The 12,729-nt window shown below is 33.2% G+C and overlaps 1 protein-coding gene across 1 annotated transcript in view; it reads left to right on the top strand.

The window, feature by feature from the left end:
• Nucleotides 1–12,729, top strand: part of shroom2b (shroom family member 2b) — a 33,823-nt gene that overhangs the window by 3,710 nt on the left and 17,384 nt on the right. The window contains 1 exon segment of the mRNA XM_058792045.1: nucleotides 2,205–2,353. Within this exon segment, the coding sequence (XP_058648028.1) occupies nucleotides 2,205–2,353 (149 nt within the window).

Raw genomic sequence — 12,729 nt, 5'->3', positions numbered from 1 at the left:
ACATGATGTTTTTATTATTTCGTTCATAAAACAGACATTTAACATAAGACCCTATGAAATCCATTTGATTTTTTCTTAAATTCCATTTTAATATTTTGTATCAGGTTAAAATGTTTTAGGTTAAAATAAAATGTAAAAATAATAATATCTAATAAAATATGAATAATTAAAATGCATTATAAATATTTTATATTTATATAATCCTATATTTATTTGTGTAGTATTTTAAATATTATATAAATAAATATATAATTTATAACATACATTTATTAGACAAAAGCACGTCTAATAAATGTAATTATTTTTGTTAACAACTGTTTATTGTATTTTTTTAGACAGAGTTAAAATAAACCCTTTTTTAAAATCAATTTTGTTCATAAAACAGTCATTTAAATTATACAGGGTTGCTGAAAGTCTCACTGAATGCCTGAACATCATTTCATTAGAAATCAAAATATCAAATCATGTGTCATTTATTGCACAAACACACTCGACGTTTAACACTGACGCATGTTTTCTTTAAGGGCTTCCTGAGGATTTTCACTAAAATGGCTGGTTTATGGTTTATTGTTTGAAAATTAAGAAATTAAGGCATATTACTATTGTAATTTTATAGTTGAAGTTTAAATAAAATTATTATTATTACTATTAATTGTATTAAATATATGATTACTATAGTATTAGTAGGCTAGTAATATTTATTATTTTTATTTAATAACAATTTAATAAGTTTTTACAATTATAACAAGTAAAATGATCGTCACATGAGTTTATCATGTGGTTTAGGTTGAATATGTTTGTTTTTAAGAAATAAATGACGTTGACTCTGTTTTTTATTTCCTATCACGTATCATTCCTGAGCAGAAATTCCAGCAGATCTGCAGTCGGCAGAAACACAAACCACATCCATCCCAACAATATGATATTCCATATATAACTCTAGATATGTGCTTTTATTCCAGGGTCTGTTATCAGGGCTTTGACAGCTGTTTAAAACCTTCAGTGCAGTAATGTCTGCTGGGTACTGACTAATTACATCTGGACATGTAATATTATATAATGAGATTGTGTACTTGTAATTGGATTATATTTCATTTTAAAATACTTGTAATCAGACTACAGTTACTTTTTGTTGATTACATGATTACGTTATTCACACAACAGCCATAATTATTCATAATTTATGGATTCTCCCTCATTCTTCCCTAACATAAAATAACCTACTATATACATATAGACAGGAATAAAAATGTAAAGCTTGGTGTGTGTGTATGTGCTGCTGAAGTGGAGATTATTGACACGGATAGATAAAGTGCTATAAAAGAAACATTTAACAGTGTATTTTGGATGTTTTCTTTCCACTAGTCTGAAAAAAACACTTTATGAAAAACTAAAAAGCCCTGACAGGTGCATGAAAAAACTGTTTCTCCCCTTAATTTTATATTTGACATTTTTTATGATTTAACTAATTATTAGCTTTTGATTAAATTCATAAACCCCCTGCAGTTCCTTCATGAACCCCAGTTTGGGAAACCTTGATGTAATGTAATGTTTAATGCACTTCATGTTGTCAATAATAACAACAAGCGGAATATATTTTCTTTCTCTTTGTATTTTTATATCAATATGAATCCAATACAAGACTGACTAATGCATTTTTGCTTAAAGGTGAAGACGCTACTCAATGCATGTTCTGCAAGATTCTCCTTTCTGTCAAACATATTTTATTGGACTGTCCAGCTTTTAATGTATGTAGAAAACTCTTTTATGAAGTGAACTCACTTAAAGAGTTATTTAGTATAATTTTGCCAGAAAAAGTTTTAGAATTTTTTATCATATGGTTAATGTAAAAAATCTTGTGTAATATAACTTGTGTTTGTTTGTTTGTTTGCTGGTTTTTATTGTATTTGTTGTACTTGTATTTTTTTAATTGTTTTAAATTAGCCTAAGATGCTGACATGGCATTAAATAAAAATATACTACTAATACAACAAAAGTAATCCAAAAGTAGTCTGATTATATTACCTAAAATGTGTAATGTAATGGATTATGTTACTAACTACAATTTTTGTCATGTAATTTGGGATCAGTAACGGACTACACTTTGTAAGTGATCTACCCATCACTGTCTGCAGTAAAGCAGATGTCAATGTTCTTGTTCTGGCAGACGTTGCTGATGTTTGTTTGTTTGTTTGTTTGTTTAGGTGGAGGATGGAAGTCGAGCGGCGCTGGGTCGAGTCCAGATCGGTGACGAGATAGTCAGCGTTAACTCAGTTCTTCTCAGCGGTTACAGACTTGAGGCCATTTGTCTGGTGAAAAGCTCACATAAGACACTCTCTCTTGGAATAAAACGGTAGGATTCACTATTGACGTCCACGTAAAATCAAAACTGACCCAATTTGCTGGATTACTTGCTATTTAGTTGATGTCCCTTCAAACCTCCTGTCTTAAAGAGAGTATCCTATTTTTACATTTAATCATTTAGCAGATGCTTTTATCCAAAGTGACTTACAAATGAGGACAATGGAAGCAATCAAAACCAACAAAAGAGCAATGATATGTAAGTGCTGTGACAAGTCTCGGTTAGCCTAACGCAGTACACGTTAGCAGTGTTAGAGGCCTTTTTTTTATACAGAATACAAGCAGTTAGAAAATGAATAGAGAGTGCAAGTGTTGGAGCGTCAAGTGTTAAAAAAACAAACAAAAAAAAACAAATAGAATTAGAATAGAGAGTGCTAGAGTTAGAGTAAAATAAAGATGGAAGAGATGTGTTTTTATCCGTTTCTTTTATGGAAATGTGTCGCATTACAGAAGTAAATGGGTTAGGATGCATAGCAACACCCTGGTGACCACCCAGAGCATCCATAGCAACACCCTGGCAACCAACCAGTGCATCCTAGAAACTGCATAACAACACCCTGGCAACCACCCATAGGAACACCCTAGCAACCACAGAGCATCCTAGCAAATGTATAGCAACACCCTTGCAACTACTCATAGCAACACCCAGGCAACCGACCAGAGTACCCTAGCAACCCCCAAAGCATCCTAGCAATAGTGAATGTAGCACAGGCATTTGTATTACTCAGTTACTGATAGATGCCTTTTAATTGTTGGCACTTTATTTTTTCACATCGGGATTTTTAAAAATATTTAAGGTAAGTATTTTATGAGAAACATTTATTTGATTAAACGTTTAAAGATTAATGCCAGAAATTACGATTATTTTTTGGATAATTAACTAAGGTTATTGGTAAGGATTTACTGACAAATCAGAAAAAAATAATAAATAGATTCAATGAAAAAAAAAAAAAATAATCATTTGTTACAGCCCTAGTCAGAATCATTCTGGATCTGAACTCAAGCATTCCAGATTTCCTCTGAGATTTCGTCGTTATGCTGACGGGTTCATTGTTGATACTTTTGCCAGACCATAATATGTGCTCTGTGTTCAGATGGAGCCACAATGATGGGCTGGGTCACGCGGTGTCGAGTTTCTCCTCAGCGTCTGACGGAAGGTGTAGCTTGACTCTATAACTGTCTGGAAATGACACTCACACTGTGAATATTACACAACCAGACAAAGATTTTGCTAGCTGTTTATATATGATTTGAGTTTTTTTGTCAGCAAGGGGTCAGATTAATATGGTAGTTACATTTTTATTCTCTTTAAGGACAACATTTTAGCCAACATTTTAATCAAATTAAGTTGTAAAATTTGATTTTACTACTTAACCTGGTGTAAAAAAGTATCAAACCAGATTTCAGTCTGTTTATGACATTATTAATAATATTCTTTTGCCAGTTTAGACCAGAATATCACAGAAACTTGAAGATGGGCTTTCTGCACCTCAGACAGGATAAAAACACCCTAGAGACGGCATATAAACATCCTGGCAACCACTAAGAACACCCTAGTAACTGTATAGCAACACCCTGGCAACCACTAAGAACTCCCTAGTTACAACATAGCAATACCCTGGCAACCATTCAGAGCCACTGCATAGCAACACCCTGGCAACCACCAACAGCATCCTAGGAAATGCATATCAATGCCCAGACAACCACCCCAAACACCCTAGCAACTGCATAGCAACAACCTGGCAACTACTAAGAACACCCTAGCAACTGCATAGCAGTATCCTGACAATCACCCAGAGACACGTTTGCTGGGATGCTCTGGATGGTTGCCAGGATGCTGCTATGCATCCAGAACCTCCTAACAAATGGCCACCCAGGGCCACTTCATAGTAACACCCTGACAACCTCCCAAAGTGTCCTAGCAACTGAATAGCAAAACCCTTGCAACTACCCAGAACATCCTACCAATGACATAACAACACCATGGCAACTACCCAGAGCATCCTAGCAAACTTCACAGCAACACCCTAGCAACCACCCGAAACATCCTAGCAACTGCATAGCAACACCTTGCATAGCAACACCCTAACCCACCCTGGCAACCACACAGGTCCACTGCATAGTAACACCCTAGCAACCACCCTGAGCATCCTAGCAACCGCATAGCAACACCCTAACCCACCCTGGCAACCACACAGGTCCACTGCATAGTAACACCCTGGCAACCACCCTGAGCATTCTAGCAACTGCATAGCAACACCCTGGCCAACCACTCATTTTATTTTATTTTAAAACTGCTCAGATTTGTTTTGATTTGTATTTGTCACATTAAGTTTGTTGTATTCCGTTTGTATGTTGTGTTTGGTTGAAACTTAAGCATGAAGTAAATGTGGCACAGAAAAGCAGCAGAATCCCACCCTCTGAGCTCCGCTGCAGCTCTCGATCTCTATTGTGCTGGAGTTTGAAGCGTCAGTCTGTGTTTTACAGGCGTTACTGCAGAAGCACCGTGACGTTTCTGAGTCGGTGACACCATTATTTGACAGAGTGGAACAACAGTGGCATCATTATTGTTTGCTGCTTCACGCCGTCACACTAAAGAGGCCCGAGGGCCGGCTATTGTCTGCCATCATGGCCCCGCCGGGCTTTATATTGTGGGTTTAGGGCCTTTGGGTCATGTTTGATCCCAAACAGCTGGTGGGCTGCCGTCATCATCAGAGGCCTTCTAGGAATCCTCTGCCTGAGTTGAAACCCGGTGGAACTAGCTATGTTTCAAATTAAACTTATGTGCAAAACTGGAATATCGCATAAAACATTTGCGAATAAAGCACTGTTTCCATCCAGCGAGTCAAAGAGAACAACATTTCTGGTAACAAAATCCTGGTAAACTGGCACTAAATATCACTAAGAAAACTAGGAAAAGCCACTGAATATAATAATTTTTATATATGATAAATGACTTGCGTCTCAGAGCGAGCAGACGAGACACAATAAATGCTGTCATTGCTTTCGGAGGCGGATGCTGCTGTTTGTGAACGCAGTCGATTAAGACAGTAATTATACAGAAATACTTTGACGACAGACTTTGCTCAGAACGACCATAACAACATATAGATGCTGTGAACGAGATCGGTCCGCTGCTAGTCAAGTTATCCCATCTCATAGCGCGAAGTCACATGACTTTTTCGATGCGCATGGAGGAATTTATTTGGTAAATGTGCTTCCATTTTTTTCTTATCGGATAAAAAGTTAATCCTACTCAAATGTGCGCATAAGTTTTTATGCGCATTTTTAGAATTTATGCTCATCTTCGCGTTTCCGTCCAGTTTTTTTTTTTTCATGCGATATTCCAAAATGTGCATAAAAATAGGTGGATGGAAACATAGCTACTGATGGTGGAGATGGTGGAGGAAAGTGGATGAGAAAATCATCGATATTACAAAACTAAAACAACAAAAAAATATTACTAAATATGACATTTAAAGTATAAAAGTTGTTGGTTTTTATAAAGTAACACTGACCCGCCTCTTGTGCTCGTGCACGTTCCGCGTTCAAATCAGTCTGAATGAACAATATAATGGTGTTAACGGAAGACTAATTTAAAAAAGTAAGTAAACAATTCACACACTTAGACATAACCACCTTGTTATGTCAAAATAAGACTTGAAATGTCCTGAAAACATTATCTGTGGGAGTTTTTAGTGAGTGATCAGCTTGGTTACATTTGAAGTAAATCTCTGTCTGTGACTGAGCTTTGATGACTGATGATCCGAAAAATTCAAAAATAATTAAAAGTTAAATATTAAAAAGAATAGCTGAACATAAGTTCACAAATAAAATATATTGTTTAAATTGTTACTTATAAATTGTTGGAATAAATGTAAAACAACTTGATGAGATTCATACATGGCTTTAATAAAAACATTGTTAATGTAAAAATATAAAATAGATTTTTTTTCTTTTTCTGATAGTCTAAGTAATGTTTATTTAACCAAAAAATGTGACTGGGACATGAATTTACATTTGATTAAAAAAACCAAAAAAAAAAAACGCAGAGGAATAAGGGCCTTATCTAGCGAAACAATTGGTCATTTTCTTAAAAAAAACAAAAACATTTTATATATTTTTTTTAACCACAAATGCTCATCTTGCACTAGCTTGACCTCATGCATTACACAATCAGTTTGGAAAGGTCACGTTTTTTCCTAATAGAAGAAATCTTTTAGGTTTCAAATGATTTTAAACATCCAGGATATGCACCATTTTAAACAATAAACTGATACAAAGACTTATAAATATGGATCATTCAACATAAAATAAAACAACAAAAATGTTACTAAATATGACATTAAAAGTATCAAAGTTTTTATAAAGTAACACTGTCCAACAGTGACACCCGCAGGTAAAGTTACAGCAGAGGCTTGCCTCCCTTCGGGCCATTGACTTTAAACAGAGACCTCATAAAGAAAGAAAGACATCTTGGATGACATGGGGATGAGTAAATTATCAGGAAATGTTTATACAGGAGTGAATTAATCCTTTAAGATGAATTTTGTGTAATGCATCTTTCCCCAAAATGTGCAGTTCTACAGGACTGAGAACCGCTCAGTGTTACATGTCGAATTGATGTTGTTTCTAATGTCCTGGAACAGCTTTATTTGGTCAGTTTCATTCATGCATATTGTACACAAACACATCAGATATTGGTCAGCGTTACATTCCTTTTGACAGGACAGACACAAATGCCCCATAACATGGTCCTACAGGGCCATCTAGTGGTGCTGGTGTCTTTTAAACCATTACGTTTAAAAGTGACTTCGAGAAATACACTTTAAACACTTTAAATGTCTGAAATTTGTTGCATCAGATCATGTTTTCTTATCTGTGCACAAATAGTTTTACATTATTATCATTATATTTGTCATGTTTTAGTATAATTTATATACTATTAGAGATTTTATTAATATTTTAAACTAGTTTTTATTTTTGTATTTTAATTTAAAAGTTTTACTAATTTTGCTGTTTTTATAATTTAAATTTTTTAATGTCTATATAATTTTTATTTTATTCTTTTTAGATTTATTTTAGTGCATCAAGTTTATTTTTATTCTGTTTTTAATATGTCTGTATAAGTTTTGATTAATTTTAATTCAAATTAAAAACTACTAGTTGAAATAAAATTATTTATATCTTATTTTATTTCAGTTAGTATTTATTTCAATGAACAAAAATGTTTTTTATGGTTTTATTTTTAGTTAACTCTAACAAACTTGCCATCTGTCACAAACAACTTTTTGTCTTCATTTTCAACAAACACTTTACAGACAAAACCTCTGTGACAAAATGTCTGTGCATTCTTCTTTAAAACAAATGACATTTGTTTTAATATGTTGCATTTAATGCAATTAAATTCAGACATATTTATGTTACTTAAATGTCCAAAATCTTTTATAATGCTACTGATATTGAAAGTTTGCAAAAAAATACTTGCTAGTTTCATTTAGTTCACTAGTGTTCACTTGCTAGTTTCACTAGTGTTAGGTTGGTAGTGGCTTTATCAAACTTTTTAAAGTGGATGAAACATTATGTACAGAAATGCAGAAGTCATCAAGCATATGATAAACAAAACTCAAATCAGTTTGATCAATACTACGGCTTCAGAGTCACGTCCAGCTCATGTGATCTAAGTCGATGCTGACCTGAACCCTGAATCCAATTACTCACAGCAAAGATTTACAAGGAAGAAAACAACAGACACATTTACACACAGCCAGATAAAATAATATTTGCATACTTTAATTCTGGAGATGTTGTGCTTATGAGACTGCTGACTTCCAGTTCAGATATATGTTTTAATCGTGATGTCTGTGTAAGACTGTGTTTTACTATAATCTCCCCCTCTGCTTAGAGAAATGGATGAGTCCGTTGGCTAGGTGAGTTTATTCTGCGCTGTGATTGGCTGCTGGCCGTGAGCTTATTGTTTTGCTGCTGGTCTCTGGGCTCATAGTAAGCAAACGAACGAGGCTGAACTCTGATCGGCGAGTGGCTCGTTCCATTATGGAGACACCAACTCTGATACGCTAGATTCACATCAACAGGTATCTGCTCTTTAAGCTCTTGAAGTCATTTTACACACCTCTACCTGTACTTTGTGTGTGTATATTTGCTTTATGCACATTTACATTTATGATACCCAGATACTTCCAGTTGATTTGTTAATAAAGTCACTTAAAAGTGTATAAAATATAATTTATGTGGCGATGACCAGTTTAATTTTAGTATCATTTAAGATTCTATTATATTTTTAATTAATATTTTGAATTAGACATTGTTTCTATATTTTGTATATGTATGCATATATATATATAATGCATACATATGTATAGTTTTATAATTTTATAATATTATTTCATTTTTGATTACGTTTTTAGTTATTTTAGTACATCAAGTTAAACTGAATGAAAATTGTGAATGTTGCTAGATTTGTTAAATATACATTTTATTTAAATTTACTTTTTATATTTTTAGTTTTTGGTACAATAAATAATCATTTTGTAATAATATAAAAGTCTGGTGATGCCCAAAAACAATAATTATTTAAATATATAAGTAATTTTATTTTATATGCAAATAAATGTACAGCGTGTTATTTTATTTATAATAATTACACCTTAATCTTTATTTAAATGTGAGTTCATAAGAGAACTGAGAATATGGCAGAAAATTATATGTCAGAATGATATTATACAGACTAGACCAATGCAATTTTATCATTACTATTAGTTTTTATTTTTAGATTTACCATTTAAATTTTTACCGTTGTGAAAATTTGAGTACTTTTGATGCATTTATGTCATTTTTTTTATTTATTCTTTTAAATATTTTAACTTTTTTTATTTCTGTTTTTTATTTAATTTTAAGTATAAAAAAATGTGTTTTCATTGTTTTAGTTGTAGTGAGCTATAATAACCTTGGACTAGATGTGTTTGTGGTCTCGCGGTAGGGGTGGCCGATATACCCTCAAAATTATATCACGATATTTCAAGAATATTCAAAGTGTAAATATATTGTCATAAGATGGCAGAAGCAGCATTATAGTGCAATAGTAGTGACCAGTGTTGGGCAAGTTACTTTAAAAAAGTAATTAGTTATAGTTACTAGTTACTTCTCACAAATAGTAACTGAGTTACATCATTATAAAAGTAACCAATTACCAGGGAAAGTAACTATTGCGTTACTTTAAATTATTATTATTTTTTTTTTCAAATATGTCAAATAACTTGGAAGCCTCCAATATTAAACGTTAAATGAATGAAATGGACACTACATGGAATAAATTATTATTTTTAAACGCTGTACGCTAATACAAAACAACAATTTGAAAAATACTTATTTAACAATGAACATTTTTTAACATTCTAGCAGACATTATACCAACAAAGCACAATTTAACTTAAAATTAATAAGTTAGTAAAATAATATTTTGTGGCCATTTTTGAGACCCCCTTCATGCAAATAAATGCAGTCTTGCTGAGCAGAAGAGAATTCTTCTAAAACATTATTAGCATTATTATTGTCTTACTTTTTAATTTGATTTAACAGAACAACAGTAATATTACAATACTAACATTTATGAATGTTGATGGAGTTTTTATTTTGACGGAAACCCGCAGGAAGTCCTCAGTGCTTCTTTTTGTTGACCGCAGCAGATTTATAAACGATTCTCATTACTAATTTGGGAAGATGCACGTATCACATTGTCACATGCCTTGTAAAAATTCATAAAAGTGTTACTGAGCAGCTGACGAGTAACACAGTTTGTAACACAGTCTTTTTGCTTATTTCGGTGCATCCCTAGTAAATACGTCATTGCGTCGTTATATCATTGATATCACAATATGACACTTTTTTTATCATGCAAAAAATGATTCCGGTATTATCGTGGACGGTATGATATGGCACACCCCTATCCCGCGGTGTCGTCTCGGACTGTCCTCCTGTTACATCATGAGCTGGTGAAGCGCAGGGATTTGAGACGCTGCCATATTTAGAGAAACTGCTGGAGCTGATCTCGTACGGCCTGTCGATTGTAGAAGTGGAGGTTTGGTTTTGTCCTCAGAATGATTCAGGAGTTGGTTAGAAAAGCTGTTTACAGAAGGAATGTAATTGCTTGCATGCTTCTCTTTACAACTAAGGAGGCTTTATGTTTTATTTATGTTCAGTTTTGCCTCAGAAAATAATTAGAAAGACAAAGTAGTTGAGCTGTAAAATTATTGTGGAGAGCAGCTCAGATCATTTGGGGAGAAGTGGATAAGTAATCTTTGAGTTCACAATTAGATGACTTTTGCAGAGACTTTAGGCAAGAAATTACAGGCAAAACCATTGTTTTTTTTTTCATGCACTGGTTAATTTTAAAACTTTTGAACAGAATGGAGATGTGTACATTTTTCTTATTTTGCCTAAATATCACTTTTTTTTTTTTTTTTTAGTACTGCCCTTCAGAGGCTACAGAAGGTAGTTACATGTTTCCCGGAAGACAAATTAAGTACAATTTACCTTGATCTTCAAATTCAAAGAGTTTCCACCCCCCGGCTCTTAATGCATCGTGTTTTCTTCTGGAGAATTAGTGAATGTTTGAACCTTTTTTAATATGAGTCCCTCAGTTGTTCTCAGTGTGAAAAGATGGATCTCAAAATCATACAGTCATTGTTGGAAAGGGTTCAATACATAAAAATGCTGGAAAACCAAAGAATTTGTGGGAGCTGGGGGATTTTTCTGAAGAACAGCAGGAAGTTGAACTGTTTAGGACAAACAAGAGACTCATGAACAACTATCACTAAACAAAAAAAAAAAACACACAGCTGTGGATCATTCAGGGAACAACACAGTATTAAGAATCAAGGGGATGTAAACTTTTGAACGGGGTTATTTTTAGAAATTCAACCATTATTTTCTCTTGTGGACTATATGTAAACATCTTTTATGTGAAATATCTTATTCAGGTCAGTACTAAATAAACAATAACATGAATTTTGTATGATTTCTCTTATTTTGGTAAAATAATTAACATTTTGCAGATTCAGACTTTTAACTAAAATGGTATCTTTAAAAGTTTTATCCTGCACTTCAGCAGCACTTACATACACCAAAATTTACAGTTTCATTCCCATCTATATTCTGAAGGTTTTTGCTGAGGGGTTTGTTCACCCTATTTAACCCCATGTAGTGTCTTGCCTTAAAGATTTTCTTAATGTTTTGATTATTCTCAGTTCTAGTCATTTCTGATCTAGTGTTTGTGCTGATGTTTGCTCTCAGGATTGTGGAGGTCGTGTGGAGTTTGAGCTTTGACTCTCGCTGTGAGATTCCTCTAGAGATCTTTCTTCTCAGATAGTCTGTGTCTGAGTGATGTTTGCGCTGGTGTTCTGCGAGAAAACACACTTCAGTTGCTGTTTTTGTCACTTCACTGTTATTGTTTAGCCTTTTTCGACTTTCTTTTACCTTAAAACATTTCTCAGTCTCTTTTTCAAGCTTATTAGCTTTTAGCTTCACATCAAGCACATTGACGGTTTTATTTGAGTTACAGCTAGTTCAGTTTGAGCAGGTGTAATCATTGCACTGCCATAGTTCTTTTTATAGGTATTTGTTTATTAGCTTGTGTGTGTGTGAAATTTATGGTAAAAATGGCAGCTGTGTGGAAGAAAAATTGATGTAGAAACAGTTTTCACTCATAAATTGCAAGTAAATTTCACAAACAAATACAAAGAAGTGGCAAGTAACACACTGGAATAAACATGAAAGTAGAAATATTTTACATTTCTTTTCAAATGTACTCCAATAATCTTTGTTTTATTAAAAGAAACTAAAAATATTGTCTATGCTGTTGCAGGATTTTACAGATTAAGCTTAAGTTTACAGTAAAAATGTCTATTTCCTTAACTGAAATAATGTTAAAAGACTGTTTTCCTTTATAATATACTGACAACCACCATAAAACACTGGCAGTAAAGAGAAAACCACATGATGAATCAAAGTTCAGCTGAGGAGAATACTAATAAGCAGAAGATGCATACAAAACACCATAATGAAAACACACATTACACTAAAGTAATACAGTAAACATTAATTTAACACAAAACCCTAATTTGCAAAACTGATAATAATGAAAAAACATCAAATGGAAAGCGTCATACAAGGAATTGTCAATTTACATTTTTTCACTGTAAATTATAAGATGATTTGTTGTTTTTCACTTCCAAAAATACAGTAAAATTACTGTAAAATTACATGAAATGTCCCATTAGATCTAATACAGATGGTCACTGTACTATTAACCACTTACTGTTGCATTTGACAGTCTCTTACTGTTAAAGT

The sequence above is a fragment of the Onychostoma macrolepis genome, chromosome 11 (genome assembly GCF_012432095.1).
Source record: "Onychostoma macrolepis isolate SWU-2019 chromosome 11, ASM1243209v1, whole genome shotgun sequence".
Lineage (NCBI taxonomy): Eukaryota > Metazoa > Chordata > Actinopteri > Cypriniformes > Cyprinidae > Onychostoma > Onychostoma macrolepis.
The sequence above is the reverse complement of the archived record's forward strand: the minus strand, read 5'-3'. Positions and strand labels throughout refer to the sequence as shown.